General features: G+C 38.9%; 1 protein-coding gene across 2 annotated transcripts in view; it reads left to right on the top strand.

Moving 5' to 3' along the window:
• The window catches only part of WDR7 (WD repeat domain 7), a 389,130-nt gene that overhangs the window by 283,895 nt on the left and 86,431 nt on the right, over window positions 1-18,804 (top strand). For both annotated transcript variants that reach the window (XM_050767826.1, XM_050767825.1), the window contains 3 exons: window positions 11,069-11,186; window positions 14,116-14,265; window positions 14,881-14,963. In XM_050767826.1, coding sequence (XP_050623783.1) covers window positions 11,069-11,186; window positions 14,116-14,265; window positions 14,881-14,963 — 351 coding nt within the window. The remainder of the gene's footprint in view (window positions 1-11,068; window positions 11,187-14,115; window positions 14,266-14,880; window positions 14,964-18,804) is intronic.

The raw sequence follows: 18,804 nt of genomic DNA, 5'->3' as shown, positions 1-18,804 counted from the left end.
ACTAGGACTGATGAGGCAGGGGGTCCTGTTGGTGGTGGAGATTACTGTTGGTTTGGAAACTCAGTCTCCTGATTCCTGCAAAGAGTTCTTTTGTTTCCTTTTGATGTATAATACACATATCATGAAATTTACCACTGTAGCCATCTTAAAGTGTATAATTCCGTGGCATTAAATATAATCACAGTGTTGTGCAACTGTTAACACTGTTTAGCCCCCACAGAATTCATCCTGAATGGAAGCCCCAAGCCCAGTAAGCAGTCCTCCCCTGTTACCACTTCACCAGGCCCTGGCAACCATTACTCTTCTTTCTGTCTTTGTGAATTTGCCTATTCTGCATATCTCATATAAACAGAACCATACAAACTGTGGTCCTTTGTGACTGGCTTCTTCACTGACATGGTATCTTTCAAGGTCCATTCATGTTGTGGCATATCATAGTGATCTGTTGCTTTTTATGGCTGAATAACATTCCATTCATGGTTATATCACATATAGTTAATCCATTTACCTGTTGATGGACAATTGGGTTGTTTCTGCCTTTTGGCTCTTGTGAATATAGCTGCTATAAACATTCGTGCATAAATATTTGAACACCTGTTTTCATTTCTTTGAGTAGATACGTAGGAGTAGAATTTCTAGGTCATCTGATAATTCCATGTTTAACTTATTGAGGAACCACCAGACTGTTTTCCCACCAGCAGTGCACAAGAGTTCCATTTTCTCTACAGCCTCGCTAACACTTGTTTTTTCTTTCTTTCTCTCTTTTTAATTTTTTTAGTATAATCATCCCAGTGGGTATGAAGTGGTTGGAATTCTTGAACTGTCCCATAATGCCTCCCTTAACGAAAATGTTACCACCACTTGGATTTTCTCAATGAATGGTGTTTCATTCTTGTCCTTGTTAACTTTTTTTAAAAGTAGAGTTCTTAGCCCTTTGCTTTGCCATTCCCTTAAGTTCTGGCATGCTTTGGGTCCATAGTTTTCTACTGACTGCTCTATGCTCAGAAAGTAGAGATCAGAGGAGCAACTGAAGGCTAGAATGGAACTCTGTGGCTTTGTCTACAGATTAGACATTGCTAACCCAAAGTCCCAAAGTGATTGGTAGAGGACATTCATTTCAAACCTAAACAGCTGCTGCCCGCCCCCCAGTTCCCTCCTATCATACTACCATGTGTCCTACACTTTACCTCGGTATCTCCCTAGCCGTATGCCCTCCAGCAAATTACTTTACCTCTCTGTATCTACAAGTTGGGGCTAATTAAAGTACCTGTCTTCTAAGGTATATTAAATGAACTTATATCTGCAAATTGCTTAGAATAGTGAGCATATATTAAGAGATGAAATGTCTTCCTATGTGACAGAAGTACTGGTGCTGATGCCATTGTTAGGGCCTTGTATTCAGCAGATCAAGAGCTGCCTGACTCTAGAATGAGCGGTTTGGCATAATGGTAGGCAGGATAGTTTTCTGGATACAGGAAGCCTGAAGATTCTCAATGGGACTTGAAGGATTAGGAGGCAATTTGAGCCCAGGAGTCTGTGCCTATAGTATGAGGCAGCTGGCCTTTGCGTGAAACCCCAGACATCTTTTCAACCTCTGCCCTCCCCTTGGCTGCAGCTGCCGTGTACACCCGCCACACGTCAACAGTGCTGGCTTCTGTTATTGCAGCTCTCCTGGTGTGTCTTGAGAAACATTCACATTTTTTGATTGTCTAAAATTTTGCTTTGACTTAATTTTGGAGCTCATTTTTAAATCTGATCAAAACACAATTTCGGTAGTATGCACTGTTTTGTTGCCTGGGAGGAAAAGTGATGGGCTTTTATTCAGGGTTAGTATTTTTTTCTTTGTTTGTTTGTTTGTTTGTTTGATTTTGTTTTTAAATAAATTTACATTAGGCTTGTACCAGAAAGCATAAAGATGCGCTTAGGTCTTATCTACATGTAGTTTGTTCACAGACACAAAGACTGAAGTTTTCAGTAGGCAATTTAAATGTTGCTACTATATCCTTTTCTGTCATGAAGATTAGTATGACTTTCTATACACAGCTCTGAATAAATGAATGTATCAGCATGTAGCCTTGAGGAGTCCAATGTAATTTTCATCATGATAAATTGCATAATAAGCAAGAAAATATTTGCTTATTAATCTATAACAAGATTTAGATTGAAAATGGCCTGTTACATCCGTGACACACTCAGCAGAGGGTGCAGAGGCCTGAGATGGTGGGAAGTGGAGCAGCGATGTGTGCAGGGGGTTAAGTGTGGATCTTACCCTTGTGCTGCCCTGCTGGGCTGCCCCTTTTTGTGCCTGATTTACTGTATACACAGTAACACTGCTCAGCCACCTTGCCTCTGTCTGTGATGTTAAGCTTGCTTTATGAAGAAGCTTTTATGTTAGGCTTGTGCTTTTTAAAATTTCAGTTCACATTTATTGAAAAAGAAAAACCATAAGCAATGTTTCCTACTTTCTTCATTTTCTTGTGAGTTTCTAAGGGCAAGGGTTTTGTGGAGGGGCAACCAGTCAGGTCCCCTGCCTTGTCTGGAGAACACATATCATGGCAGAGTTCCCTTTTGCCTCTCCCCCATGTACCGACATCTCCTGCCAAGCTGACTCCTGAGAGGTCTCCTAAAACACTGTATATGCTTCGCGATGAGTAGGGTATTTTCTGACTGGGCTTGGTGACTCGTGCTTGTAATCTCAGCACTTTGGGAGGTTGAGGTGAGAGGATCTCTTGAGTCCAGGAATTTGACACCAGCCTGAGCAAAATAGGAAGACACCCATCTCTAAAAAATAAATAAATAAAAAATTAACAGGGCATGTGGCATACACCTGTGGTCCCAGCTGTTCAGGAGGCTGAGAGGGAAGGATTGCTTAAGCCAAGAAGTTCAAGGTTGCAGTGAGCCATGATCGAACCACTGCACTCCAGCATGGGTAACAGCGAGACACGACTCTTAAAAAAAGAGTATTTTTTTCCAGAATTGGTTACCCCTTTATTTTAGAAACATGATATGCAATTTTACATCTTTGAAATCAAAATATCTACAGTTGTTTTCTAATGTTTTCAGATATTTTGCCAAATCTTAACTATTTATTAATTAATCAAGCATATCGAATAACTAATATGTGAAAGGAGCATTAGGTATTCTCTGTAGTTGCAAATTGGAATCAAAGATCATGTCTTCAAGACAGTTGCAGTCTTACAGGAAAGACAAGATCTGCCCCAAAATAACCATGACACAAAGTGAGAAGGAAGGTAAAAAGTGTAGACATTCAGGACATAGTGAAATGAATCACCCTGCATAACCAGAGGGGATACAAGGAGGGGTTTCATTTGGTTCTGTCATTTGAGTGATTATGAGGAGAGGAGGGGAAGGACGGGGCATGCGAAAGAAAGGGGTAGGAAAGCACAGGCATGCCAGACATCTGGTGAAAGGAGGAAAATGCTATTTTTAGCTAATTTTATTTGTTAATTTCTTGTAGAACTTAAAGTGGGATTCTCCCATGTAAAACTCAAACACAGTGGATGGAGGTGGTGGCTCATACCTGTAATCCCAGCACTTTGGGAGGCCTGCTTAAGCTCAGGAGTTTGAAAACAGCCTGGGTAACATAGCGAGACCTCCGTCTCTACAAAATAAATAATTACCTGGGCATGGTGGTATGTACCTGCAGTCCCAGCTACTTGGGACGCTGAGGAGGAAGGATGGCTTGAGCCTGGGAGGCCAAGGCTGCAGTAAGTGGTGATTGGACCACTACTCTACAGCCTGGGTGACAGAACAAGACCTTGATTCTAAATAAATGAATAAATCTCAGACATAATTTCCATCCCAGTTATCTCAGGGGAATAGATTAGGGTCAGATAAAGGATTGGTATGCCTTTACTTTATGAAAAGATTGTTGCAGTGAGTTTTTTCTTTGCTTTTAGCACCTATCACATAGCCTTATGCAGGGATATAGAGGCCTGGGATGCAGTCCTCCTACTGAATGCTTATTACCTATGAGTTTCTGTGCCATTCAGATCTCCATGTCCTCAACTTGTTCTACAGAAGTTCAAGAAACAGGCATTATCATCCCCATTTTGCAGATGAGAAAAAAATGAATCTGATAGATAGTTGCTGCCTCTTATCCAGAGTAACATTGTAGTCTCTGAAAAAAATAGGATTCAAACCCTAGTCTAGCTTGTTCCAAAAGCCAAAGCTCCTACCACTATGCGATCTTGCATTCCAAATCTTAACATCCACAGAATTAAAACAATTTGTTAAAGTACATAATCAGAATTTTCAGTGTACTTTAGATTTTTAGATATGTTTAATAAAATTATTTTCAGCTGGACATGGTGGTTCACATGTGTAATCCCAGCACTTTGGGGGGCTGAGGCGGGATCACTTGAGCCCAGGAGTTTGAGACCAGCCTGGACAACATAGTGAGAACCTGTCTCTACAAAATTTAAAAAAGCTATAGGAGCATGTAGTTCCAGCTACCTAGGAGGCTGAGGCAGGAAGATCACTTGAGCCAAAGAGGTCAAGGCTACAGTGAACTGTGATTGTACCACTGTACTCCAGCCTGGGCAACAGAGCAAGACCCTATCTCAAAAAAAAAATTATTTTCATCAAAGATTTTGTACCTTCTAGGATGTAAAAGCCATATTTACATATCAGTAAACTCCTGAGTACTTGTGTCATATATTATATGTTTATTCTATTTACTCATGACATTTGCCAAGTGATTTGCTAACAATAAATGTTGAATAAAGTCATGGGATTTAAAGATTTTCATTTTAGAGATGAAAATCTTTTTCAACATCATCTGATCCAGTACCCCTAATGTGCTATTAAGTAAAAATAAGGTTTAAACAGATTAAACAACTTGGCTGAGGTCACAGTGGTACTCAAAGGGTCAAGACTGTCACTCAGGTTTCCCAACTCCCATCTTGCAGCTCCTGTACCATATGGCTATGCCACCCTTAAAAAGGTGAGTGGTTCGCAGGTAAAATCTTATGTGAGGACATTTTTAAATAATGGTGATGGACTGTTCATCCATGATGAACTGTTTAAGAGAAAATTGAGACTGCACGTCATTGGAATCATAGATTGAGCCATCCCGAGCTAATTGTGAGAAAAGCAGAAACATATAATATTATCCTTTTTATGCATTCATAATTTTGTTAGATCAGTGTGGTTATGTACATATTGATTGATAAAATGTTAGAAACAGCAGAAAATCCCACTGTACAAAGGAGCAGAAAAATTCTTGTGCTCTTAGAAGGTTGGACTTCCATTTGTCTAAGTTGTGGTCTGTGATTTTGATCTATTTGCCTCCTTCATGTGGCAGGACCTTTACTCTGAAAGAGAACAGTGGAGCAGTGCCGGCCCAGCTGCTGAAGGGGCCGGGCGAGCATCACATACTGCCACAGCTGAGGGACATTAGTGAATTATAGACTGCCCACCGCTTTTCTGGGATCATCACAGTTTACCAAACATTCAGAGAGAAGCATAAAGTCACTGGAAACCACACATGCTTTGATGACACACAGATAGGTGCCATGTATTAGAAAGATTCTTTTTGAACTACATAGAATGGGAGAAAAACATTTTTTGTATGCTAACTCAAATCTCAACCATTCTTGAATTTTGGGGGTGAACAGTGGAGAAAGAAACACATCATACAAATGCTAAGATGCTTTAGGATTCCATATTTAAGCTATTCATATTTTTCCTGTTTCTGTAAAACTTATTCTTAACAGAAAATTTATAATCTGAAGAAGCCATATAAGTAAATCCTATTAGCATAGTTTTTATTCACTGTAATTGTATTTAGCATACAGGAAATAGATCTTAAAGATATACATTTGAGGAAGGAATTTGCCACCTTTGTGTTTAGGAACTCAATGCCACCTGCGAGTTATGAAATAAATGTACAACATGACAGAGAAATTGAAGATATCTTGTTAAATTGAGGACAAATATTAGCATACCTGTTTAGCCAGGAAGGAATAAAATGGGAATCCCAGGGGCTATACATTAAGTATGCATTTTTAAAGTCATTTTAGTAGTCTTTGTTTTTGATGGGAACTCTTTTCATTACCCCGCTCCTATTGACCACAGTTTACAGGCTATTCAATGAAATTTTATGTGTTTCCCCCACCGGCCCCCCTGGAATAGTCCCTTACACTGTTGCTTAATTTGACAGATGATAAAGTCTGACAATTTTAGATCATGACATTTAACCAAAGTGTTCTTTCATGTAACTTTTGAAACGCTTTCACCACGATGGAGTGAGCTTTAGAACAGGATTAATGAGCAGTTCTGTGAAGAAGGACCTCAGCCTGGCGTGGACTATTTTTCCATTCATATTTTTATTTAAAATATTTGTCATCTCCGATAATTAATATTGGGTGTGTACACTGAAATGCTGAGTAAAACAGAGAGTCTGTCATGACCACTTTTTTTTAGAATAAAGAGAACCAAAAGACCCATCCTGTAAACCTGTGTAACAGATAATCCGCATAATAGCCAGATAGGCGGGATCAGATGAAACAAATGCGTTCCATGTTTACATGCAGATTCCAGAATAAGGTTGATACTCCTTTAATTTCAAACCTCTGATAGTATGGTCCTTCTTCATCCCACATTAAAGCATATCACACAGACAATGCACTCTTGACTTTAGAGATAACCAAATGTAGAATTAGACTTCATCCGTTGGGACTACCAGATCAATTGCTTTGACTTCATTGCCTGGTCAATTCAGTCCAATAACTAGCTTAAATGATTTTTTTTTCCTCCTGCTGAATTTGCCAGCTACTTCACTTACTGCGTAAGTATGGAGCTACCAGCATGTCCAGGGGCTGAACTGGGCACTTTGGGGAGATACACAGAATTGACAGGCATGTTTCAAATCTGTACAGAGTCCATAATATAAAACTAATTTGTAAGTCCTGGCAGAATGTGATTTAGTATTAAGGGCCTGCAATAAATGGGGTTTGTTGTTGATTATTTTTGTTTCACTAGAAGTCAATGAGTGCTGCAGCAGTTAGAGAATACCATGTGGGAAGACCAGAATTGAACGGAGAGGAGGGAGGAGACTGTGCCAGTGGGGAAAGGGGTGGAGGAGAAGCATTAGCAAAATACTGGAATAAAATAAGGAACAGACCTTTAGGGACCAGCTTGGAAATTAGCCTGACTTCAGGAGCATTGGTGTTGAAAAGAGTGAGTTGAAAATTAGGGAACTAGATTATGGAGGGCCTAGAATCTTAAGCCGAGCTGTTTAGAGTTTTTCCTAGAAGTGGTAGAGAAGGTTACTTTTAAGTAGGGCAACCAGGAAACAAAGGTGGTGCTTTGGGAAGATGACTATGATGACGGTGAATTGAGTAGACTAGAGGAGGGACACAAGGTTTCTCTCTATGCCTTGACCACCTCTCTACCCTCACACACGCAGCCCCCTACTTTTGCGCTGTGGATGCCATACCCTCCAAGTCGCTGCAGAGCCCTGACCTCAGAGCTGTAGAGTTATCCACACTCTGCAGTCTTGCGCTCAGACTGCCGGACGCCAATGGAGGGAATCCCTCAGGTGCGCACACTGATGCCTCTTCAAGAGCGCTGGCTTTTCCAGCTTCCAGTGAACTCAGTGGGCAGTGGGTTCACATGTCTTTGATTCACTTCCTTCCCCCTTACCCTATAGCTTCTCTTCTAGACCCACCATCCAGCACCAAAGCACCAACCTTTATCATTTTTCTTACTATAAGAAGTTTGCTGATTCCCCCAAATTTACAAGGCCATTTGTTGACATGGAGGAAGGACCATGCGTGGCTACACCTTTTGGCTTGAAACAGTGACCTGCTGGTAGTTTATCTCATTTTCCCTTCACCTTGCTTCTTTTTATGAGAAGTATCTTTGGTCAGAAGAAGCAGTTATTGTACATAAAATATAGGAGCCGGCAGGGCTAGTTGTTTTTGTATTTGTTTCCTCATTTAGTCGTCTTGTCAGTGCTGTGAAGTAGATATTTTAATATATGCATTTTACAGATGTTGTGCTTATTCAGTCCAGGGTGGCCACAGGACACACCATAAGGGTAAGGGGAAAGTATCCACTTGTCACTGTGGCATGAGCCCTGAAGATCTGTCAGCTGACTATTTCCATACTCAGGTGCACACATGATTGTATCTCTTCATTCTGGGGGTGTGTGTGTGTGTGTGTGTGTGTGTGTGTCCCTCTCTTAGCCTCTCACTAAACATTTCTTTTCCACGAAAAGAACCAGAGAAGGGATGGAAGCAAGAACTTAGAGGTAATGGTGAGTTTGCTATGATCCTGCTTATGTTGGTTTCCAATGGTAAGGGATCCCAGCAGCACACGGCTGGGGACAGACTGGACATCTCTGGATTCTAGGAGGACACTGTAACTCTTGTCCTGCAGAAGCCAGACCCTTTCTCTTAGCACCTAGGTAGCAGTATATCCACGGGGAGGACAGACAGGCACCCAGAGCCATGAACTACAGCAGGACCCTATTACTCTATTTCTCATGACACAGCCCAGTTCTTTGGGTAGCAGGATCACTACCATTCATATTTATGTTTCAGATGCAATCCTCAGTAGTTCACAAGCCTGGTTCAGCAGTGTATTGCCAATCCTACCCCTGTGAAGTTGGTCATTTTTGTACCCACACATAAGACTTCTTATTTAGCTGAGTCTGATCTTTTTGATGACTTTGTAGATCTTAGTTCTGTTATGTAATAAAACTGCTCTCCCTTACAACTTTATAACCACACCAGCTGATAACTGTGCATCCTGTATCTTCAAACCATTATTAATAATGAATAAAACAGCTGAAGGCCAAGTATAATAACGTATCACTAAAATCTTCTCTCAAAGATGCAATCTAGCCACTCATCCAAAGCCACTGAGTTTAGTCACAGTACTGGTTCAGTAATCCAAGTAACCACAATATGGTCACACCTCTCCCCACTGTATTTTCTCCAAAGGTTAGCTGTCCTGAAAGACATCACACAACTACCCAGCCCCTCACTTAAGTTCTCGGACCCGACTTCTCACTTGTAAATACCTGTATCAACCACTTTATAGGGATATTCTGGAGCAGATACAAAGGGCATGAAATAACAGGAAAGCCTGGCTTTCAACCTAGACCTTGGGCTCTGCACCCAGTTCTTCCCCTGTAGCGGGCCTTCCAGATCTAGGATGGGCTGCCCAGGAGGTGGACATTCCTTTTCCCTGGCTGACTGCTTGTCAGGGAGATTGCCTGGGAAATCTTTCCCAACTCCAGCATTCTGTGATTTTATTGATTTTCCCAAACTTGATTTCATTTTATTTAGAATTATTCAACTAATGTAACATTTTGATTGTTTATAGCCTTTCAGTATCATCAGTCCCTATTCATCTACATTGAGGGATGAAAGGAAGCATCACAGGGTATCTACAAAGTTTAATTGGCTTTTGAATCCTTGAAAACTTGACTTAAAATTTGGGTTTATAATCTGAATTTTACAATAAGTATTAAGCCGTCTAGCCTCAGCACTATTCACACAGTAAACATTTCTTTCACTGAATTTGCAATTAGCCAAGTTTAATCCAGAAAAGAAACTGGCCAACTGCCCATCCTGCTTTCTCACAAAACACCTCTTTCTAACTCCTACTGGGACCCAAGAGTGCCGGGCTCTTCCGTGGCAGGGAGGTGGGAGATGCCCACTGATGCCTTCTGCTTGTGCATTGTTCAGTATGTGTGTGTTCTCTCAGCTCACATCTTTCTTTTCAGTGTTAAACATCAAAGGAAAACTCTCCATACTCCTCTCCTCTGAGCCCCTGCTTCATCTCTACCCTCGATATGGGAAAAAGAAGAGAGACAGTTATACTACCAGTCAGAGATTTAAGCAGTGTAATAGTCACAAAGACTTACAAGCAGAACTTCCTTTCACAATGATGAGAATGCCTACGTAATTTTTATTTTCAGCTACAAGTTAAAATAATGGTTCTTAGATCAGTTATAGAGATACCTATCAACTTTTTGAGAATTTTCAGTAAATACAATCCAGTTTACACATGAAGCACATAGACTCATTTAATTGGAGTAGGAGAAGTGTTCATATACATATTTCTTATACATGTCTTCATATACATATTTAAATATAAAAATATTTAACTCGGGAAACAATAATTATATCCTATACTGAGTAACAAAATACTCCTTGTTTACAGTTAATGGGCAGATCACGTACCACATTTTAATAATAGTCTTGATATTGTACCCAGTGGATTATATATAATATAAAGGAAGCTTGGAAACAAGAATGTTGATATTTTCATGTAGTAGAGGTGGAGAGTGAATATAGCATTACTCTCCTATCATGACCCTGGCATTCTGACAGTTTGGGAAGATCTCTTTCGTTGTATGCATCGTCTTACAAATAGCCTGGACAACATCATGCCATTTCTTCTTTATATAAACAGAATTAGTATCAGCTAATAGAATTTTTGGCATTAGTACTAAGTAACTGTTGGTGGAGCATGCTGTTTAGTAGATTGGGTCTAAAAGTACTAAACTGGGGTTTACCGGCGGTATAAGGATATTTCAAATGAAAAATAATATACAAACGAAAAATAATTTTGTCATTCTCAATACTTGTGACAATTTTATAGACAGGAGTGAATCTTGCCTTCCTTTCAGATATACAGCCTTAGATACAGTCTTTTAATATGGCTTTATAAATAACTATTTTTAGGAAAAATTTGAAAATACTCAGCACGATAATTCATTCTTACCTCATTCTGAGCTTTGTGATATGTATTCAGTACTAGTTCTTGATAATTTGTTAACAAGGCGTTTTTAACACTTTGGACAGATGCACATACTGTTTTCAATCTTCACGGTTAATTATTCCATTTTGTATTTGATGCCAGAACACTCTGACTCCTAATCACTGCCCATTGTTGCAAGTCCATTATATTCTAACTGTTTGAGTGCTCCCATTGACCTTGAACTGACATTATAAGCTGTGTCTAATCTTTTCAGTCTATATTTCTAATGCTTCTTTTCTTTTTTTCCCTTTTTCTGATCCCTGTTTAGCATCACAATGGGGCTGCCTCTGAGCCCAGCAGCTGACTCGGCCCGCTCTGCAAGGCATGCCCTCTCGCTCATTGCCACCGCCAGACCACCCGCCTTCATCACCACCATAGCCAAAGAGGTGAGCGGAGCTTCTCAGTGTGCGCCATCTTCTCATTCAGAGGAATTATTTGATACTATAAGCTGAGGGTTCATATCCACAAATAGTCTTTCTAGTTTGTTCTAGAACAATGCAAGTTAATAATTTAGTACTGAAATGAACACATGTGTCTGTGTGCATGCACACTGAATTCCATGGTGTGGTGCATTCATTACTTGTGCTTCTGTATTCATTTCTGTTCTCAAAGTTAATTCACTTGTAAATCTTTGACAATCATTTTTCAATCTGAATTATAGCAGGCATATGAAAACTCAAAGACATTAAAGGTGTTCACGTTTTTCACAGATAAGTACCTACTTGTCATCAAAACTAAACTTGTTATTTAGCACTGGCTCTCCAACTGTAAACAAAAAATGTAAGTCATAAACTTGCTAATTGTTTTTCCTATTACTTGTCACAGATAAAGACTTGAATGCCAATTGATTCCCACATTCTTAGTGTTCAAACTAATTGCCCACATCTAACTGGAAAACTAGTAAAGAACAATGAGCCAATTATTGGAATTTTCCTATAGGTCTTAGTAGGTGGAGGAAAAGGAAAGAATGATCAGCTCTTAAATTTTTTTAAAGGTTTATTCCATTTCAGCATGAATAATGGGCAGACGCAGTGTCCATAGGGTGTGGGCTCTGTCTGAGTTGTTTTTCCTGTAGCTATGATGAATTTTTAAAATAATAAATACCTCTGAGTCTACTCAGATAAACTGAAACCTATTGGGCCTATGTCTGCCCCAGAGCTATCCCTAATAGGCAGGCTGTAACTATTTGTGCCAAATTTCGCTGGGAGGGGAGGAAAGAAAGTCCTAACAGCATTTTGTATAGGCTTATGTGAGGCACTGAGGCTTTGAATTCATATCTAAAATAAATTTGTAGACTAAGGGTGTGCATTTTTCTAATAGTGCATAGTGTTATAGTAAGGTTCCACTAGATTTAAAATATACATATGTATGTATTTATTTTGTAGGTATTATATAGTTATATATAATGTGTGTATATATATGTGGGTACAAGTGGTCAATTTTATTAGTCTTGGAAGATTTTTTTTTGGCCAGTTTTTCCCATCAGTGGAATATGCACAGGTTGTAATATTGAATATAGTGAAAAAGCCTCACATTAGTCTGACAGGTCCTTGTATTGATTGTGTTGTCAAACTTCCCTTGCACCATTTACATATGAGTATTTTTTTTAAATGAACTGTTAGAATACCCATGCTTTGAATTCATTCTACTCCAGCTTTTGGTTGAAAAAGTAATTTTAAAATAACAGTCCACATTTATTACCTTTAAAAGCAAATTTTCAGCCTGTTACTGTGGCATGTGCCTGTAGTCCTAGCTATTTGGGAGGCTGAGGCAGGAGGATCACTTGAGCCTAGGAGTTTGAGTCTAGCCTGGGCAACATAGTGAAGTGAAACACTGTCTGTAAATATTAAATAATAAATAAAACAAAAAACACACACAAGTTTTCCACTTCACTGTTCAATCTTAGAACATTAGAGTAAAATGCTAAAGTGTTTCTTATTATTGTCTCTGACCTCTACCCCATTTCTATGCCTACTACCTTATGGCTGTTCACAGGCTAGTCCAGGGCCTGTTAATATTCTTTTTTTTTTTTTTTTTTTTTTTTTGAGACGGAGTCTCGCTCTGTCGCCCAGGCTGGAATGCAGTGGTCAGATCTCAGCTCACTGCAAGCTCCACCTCCTGGGTTCACGCCATTCTCCTGCCTCAGCCTCCTGAGTAGCTGGGACTATAGGCGCCCGCCACCTCGCCCGGCTAGTTTTTTTGTATTTTTTAGTAGAGACGGGGTTTCACCGTGTTCGCCAGGATGGTCTCGATCTCCTGACCTCATGATCCGCCCGTCTCGGCCTCCCAAAGTGCTGGGATTACAGGCTTGAGCCACCGTGCCCAGCCTGGGCCTGTTAATATTCTTTCTCATCCAAACTATAAGGCTTACAATTGTATGGGGAAAATCACATTGAATTTGTATTATTTGCCATGCTCATTATTTTTGGAGGCATGTTCATTTGGATTTCCCAACTTAATTGTAAAGCACTTAGAGAATAATTTCTGGGACACAGTGTGGTTAAAGTATTATTTGTAGTTGATCCTCAAACAGTAAGGGAGTTAGGGGCACCAATCCCCCTAGCAGTCAAAAACCCATGAATAGTATTTGACTGTTCCAAAAGTGAACTACTGTTAGCCCACTGTTGACCAGAAGCCTTACTGATAATGTAAACAGTCAATTAACACATATTTTGTATGTTATATATATTATATACTGTAATCTTACAATAAAGTAAACTAGAGAAAGGAAAATGTGAAGAAACTCATAAGGAAGTGAAAATCGATGTCCTATTCATTAAGTGCAAGTGGATCATCATAAAGGTCTTCATCCTTGTCGTCTCCACATTGAGTAGGCTGAGGGGGAGGAAAGGGAGGGGATTAGTCTTGCTGTCTCAGAGGCCCAGAGGCAGAAGAAAATCTGAGTATAAGTCGGGTCATGCATTTCAAACCCATGTTGTTCAAAGGTCAGCTGCACTATCATTACTTGAGAGCAAGGATCGTATCTTTTACTTCCTGGGCATCTGCCAACTTCTGTCTACCTTAGTTCCAAATGTACCAAATTCACAAGTCCTCAATATGTTTCTTTTTAAACATGTCATGATAGTGTTGTATTAACATCTCATGTAATGTTCAGGAACTTACAGAATTCTATTAGGCAATACCTATTGAGTTTTTATTATACTAATATTGTTTTTGCAATCAAAAGTATTTTCTGACTCACCCCCAATAAGTTTATTTTTTTCTATAGTATTAGAAAGTGAAAAATAAACCATGGCTAGAAATGTAAAACTATATCAGTGTCAATCATATCTACAGCTGAGAAATGTTTTGTAGGTACACAGACATACGGCCCTTGCAGCAAATACCCAATCACAGCAGAATATGCACACAACAACTCTCGCACGAGCTAAAGGGGAGATTCTGAGAGTCATTGAAATTCTTATTGAAAAGATGCCCACAGATGTTGTGGATCTTCTTGTGGAGGTAAGACTATCCTGTTTTAAATGATCCATCAGCAACCTAAATTAAATATTCTAATGAAGGTAATATAAATCAGCATCTTTATTTCCAGCATCTCTAAAAGAGATAAAGGGTGAGCGAGAGAGAAAGAATGAGTGTGTGTGTGTGTGTAAGAGAGAGATAACTAAAATTAATTTTTGTGCCATTTCTGGAAGACTTATTTAAATTTCCTCAAAAATCAAAACAATTTTCATGTTCATTCACCATTCACTTAGAATTGGTCCATAATATGTAAAGGTCTGTAATATGTAAAGGTTATGTTACCTTTGACATCTTTCATTATAAATAAAATATATAATATGTTGAATAAAGCTACCTATTATGTACATAAATATGAATTGACTTTAAACAAGTCTGTTGTCTTTATTTTATTGCACTGTCCTTTAAATTTCTTTTCACAGATAAGAGAAAGGATAGACTGAAATATACACATGGCTTAAATTGCTTTTGTTTTTATTTTAAATACTAAAATAAAACTATATAGACTTTTTATGGGCAAATGAGGCCTAAGTTAACCATTTACATTTTGGAAAATTAAGCATTTGAAATTAATTTTAAATCTGTTCTTTTCTGTCAAAGGTTATGGATATCATTATGTACTGCCTTGAAGGATCTTTAGTTAAAAAGAAAGGTCTTCAAGAATGTTTCCCAGCCATCTGCAGGTAAAGAAGTCTTCAAGAGCATGCAAAATAAACAATTTTCAGTAACAAATAATTTAAAAATTTTTTGGCATGGTGTTAGTAGTCTTGGTCAATTAGAAATCCAGTTATTTATTAATGTCTGCTTACTTTCTAAAACAATATGGGCAGGTTATAGTTAAAAACAAACACATAGTAGAGTTAGCTATTTGAAATTGGGTGTTGAAGATATTTTGCTCAAACCTTAGAAAAATTGACTAAGAGAGAACATTCATTGAATGTGTCTGTATTCTTACATTCATTACTCTAATTATTATTTACGTTACAAAATTGAGTTAGGAAGCTTCTGGCTTTGGAAAGAAAATGTTCTTTTCTGCCAGCAGACATCTTTGTGCCACGCTTTCACCGATAAAGTTTATTTTTAATACAAAGGCTAGTCTTTGCATTACTTTCTCTTAAGTATGGGTGTTTTCCTTATGAGAAAGCAGGAAAAGAAGCCAAGAAAAGTTAAAACTTTTATAAACAATGTTGCGTTTGCTAAGTGTAACTTTCTGAATTATATATGTACATAATTTAATAATTATAGAGCATATAATTATTATAGCATGAAGGGGTATTTTTAGAGCCAAAGTGTAGTAACATTATGTTTATTTTTCTTTCAAAGCTGTTTTAAGCTTGGTTCTCAAAATGCTTATAGATTGAGGTACATCTTGTTAAAAAATGTTTTATCTCCATGCAGTCGATAGAAATAGTATTTAAATCTTTTGAAGATAATTGTTTTTGTAGAAAACAGAACAACCAGTTATTCATAGTTATATAACATTTTTCTTTTTAAGACAAGTTCAGTGATATCCTATTTTTGCTCATTTTTATGAATACATTGTAGTAGAAAGCTTCATTTTGGACTACAGCTTTCCTGAGAGCAATGGCATTACCTGCTATGCAAATTTGTTTCAGCATGTGATTGTACTCTGTGAGCCTTCGCATATCTTTTTCTGTATTTATGGTAGACCTTGTAGCCTGGTCTCTTCATTTTGCAGTTTCTGATTCATGCATCCAAAAATTTAAAAACATAAACACAAAGTAAAAAAAAAATTATACTGTAGCATACATGTCTACAGATGCATATTTTCTTGTGATGGGGTTTGGCAAATTAGAATACAGCCGGGTTTTAAACATTATGCCGTGTGTTTGGTTTATGGTCTTCTTTTTAAGAATTGTGTATATTAAATCTTATACACAATTAACTGATTTTAAGAATACAAGTAGTTGTTATTTTCCCAGTTGACTGTTTTCTATGGGAATGTCTAAGTGAAAATGCACTTTCGCCTGTTGCTTCCTGGAGGTGATGAGGAAGCGGTTTTACTGGGGCTTATTTTACTAAATGTTAATGGTGCTCCTTGCAGCACCAGCCACTGGCATGTAAAGAAGCTTCCTGGAGGTAACATGAAAGTGTTCAATGTTTAAAGGATCTGTTTTTCCCCTCTGCTGGAAGCCTGCCTCCTCCACAAGCCAGATCCTCAGTCCCTAAAACCACCTTAGTCTGCTGCATATCCACTTTCGTTTCCTATTATGTGGTCACTGAAGAGTCAGGGTTCTGCTAGAGGCACGTGTCTTAACTGAAGGCTCAGTATAAATTTTTTCTGATTTGGCAGAAAGCAGCTGTATTTTGTTTATCAATTTAATAACATTTATTGAACACCTACTGTGTATCAAGTACTAACCAGGCCCTGGGGAAACAATGATGAATAAGATGATTTCCTCACGGGGCACGGGGGAGGTAATTATACAGACAGATGATTCCAGCTTCTGTGTCCTATGCTGGAGTAGAATTACATACCAGGGACTGAGGTAGGCAATAAATGGAGTGCCTAATTCTGGGTATGGAAGTCTGAGAAAGTTTCACAAAGGAGAAGGCATAAGAACAATAATAATACCTGTGAAAATGCTTTAGTAAAAGTGTCTGCCAAATGGAGAGAGGGATTTTCCCTCTGAGGGAGTTGTGGTGATGGAAAAGTGGTGGTGGATTCTGGAAGCTTCACAGAAGAGTTGATGGGGTGGGCCTTGCAGGATAATTAGGGGTGTGTCATCTTGAATTGCAGAGGGAACCAGACTGGCAAATGTTTGACGGCACAGAAGTGTACAGCAAGTTTGGTAAATGCTGTGTAGTAGAGTGGCTAGAATGTAGGTTGAGGATGGGAGTCTAGTATAGTGCCTGAGTATAGAGAGGGCTTTGAATTTCATAGGAAGGAGTTTGACTATTACAGCAGGGCCTTGAATAATGTCATTTCATTCAACATCATTTCATCATAATGTTGAAGAGAAAAAAGTAATTCTCAGCTAGGGTCACTGTCTGTGTGGCCTTTATACTTTCTCCCCAGGTCCATGTGGGTTTTCTGTGGGTACTCTGGTTTCCTCCCACATCCCAAAGATGTGCCCATTAGGTGAACTAGCATTTCTAACTGGTCCCCATCTGAGTGAGAGTGTGTGGCGTGCGCACGCGCACTCTGTCATGGGATGGCATCCTATCCAGGGCTGGTTCTGCCTAGTGCCCTGAGTTGCTGGGAGAGACTCCAGCCACCCGTGACCCTGAACTAGAATAAGTGGGTAAGTAATGATCTTACTTGTTTTTGTCGTGGGCAGGTGGAGTTCTTTCCCTGCTTTGTATCAGTTGCAAAGCAGGAAAAAGTCAAGCAGGCTTTATTCCTGGCCAGGCCTGGAGAAGGAAAGAACTCTTGGTCTACAGATGCCCTCTCCCTGAAAAATAGAAGGCGTGGTGCGTTTAAGAACCGGGTATGGAGAGGGAAAGGGATGTTAGCATGCGCAGGGTGGGACTCCAGATGCACGGGCTCAGTGCATAAACATACGTCTTCATGGAACCCGTGATACAAATGGCGAGGTGTTCTTTTGGGGGAGGGAATTTTAGTATTATAATGATAACATTAAGGATCTAAAGGCAACTAGGGGTCACTTGTTCCAGTTTGCACCAGTTGGGGATCTTATCTCCCTCTGGTATCTGGTCAGGAATGGAGAAGCTCTGGTGCTACTGGACTGTCTGGTTTCTTTATGCAGCTGTGCCTACAAATAAAGGTCATAATTAAAGAAAAACGGCAAGAAAAAGAACTTTTCCAATTATTTCATCAGGGTGGTCCTGGTAACATTTTTATTAATCTTTCTTAAATGTTTGTAGAGCTCAACTTCATTTCAGTGTTTAATATTGGAAGTGTTTTGGGTCTTTCTGAGTTTGGTGATGTTTTTGTGACCAGAAATGTGCCATAGAAACTTAACTCTTAAATATCAATTAGCCTGTGGTACAGTTGGTTTCATTATAGGTCAGTTTTCAAGAACATACTAAATCCTCACATTAAGTGAGGACTTACTGTGTTTGATAGACAATAGAAAGTCAGAAAAGGTTAAGCAAAAATGTGTAATTCTTCTACCAGAACATAGTTGATAAGACATAATTTTATGAAACTTCAGATTTATAACAAAGTTATTAAGTTATGTAGATATTATTAAGATTGTGAAAATAAAGTCCACATAGGCCCATTTATTTGTGAGTCAGCACATAAACATAGAAGAATGATTAACAATATAAGCTTGTAGCTTATGCTAAATGTGAGTTGCAATAGATGACAAATTATAGAGGACTTCAGAGAACACTAAGCTTGCATGGGTCCTCAGAAGTTTTACAGGTCAATGCCACTCCATCTATTGGCTGATTTTTACTAGGTTAATATATGAACAACAAAGATAACATATCAGTAGGAGTTAAAATTATTTTATTGAATATCTGCCATGTCTGTACCATTGGATTCTACTAGGTGCCTTACAGCACTTTTGAGTCTTCTGTATACAAAATGCC

Source organism: Macaca thibetana, chromosome 18, assembly GCF_024542745.1.
Source record: "Macaca thibetana thibetana isolate TM-01 chromosome 18, ASM2454274v1, whole genome shotgun sequence".
NCBI lineage: Eukaryota > Metazoa > Chordata > Mammalia > Primates > Cercopithecidae > Macaca > Macaca thibetana.
This window is presented reverse-complemented; position numbering and strand designations above follow the sequence as displayed.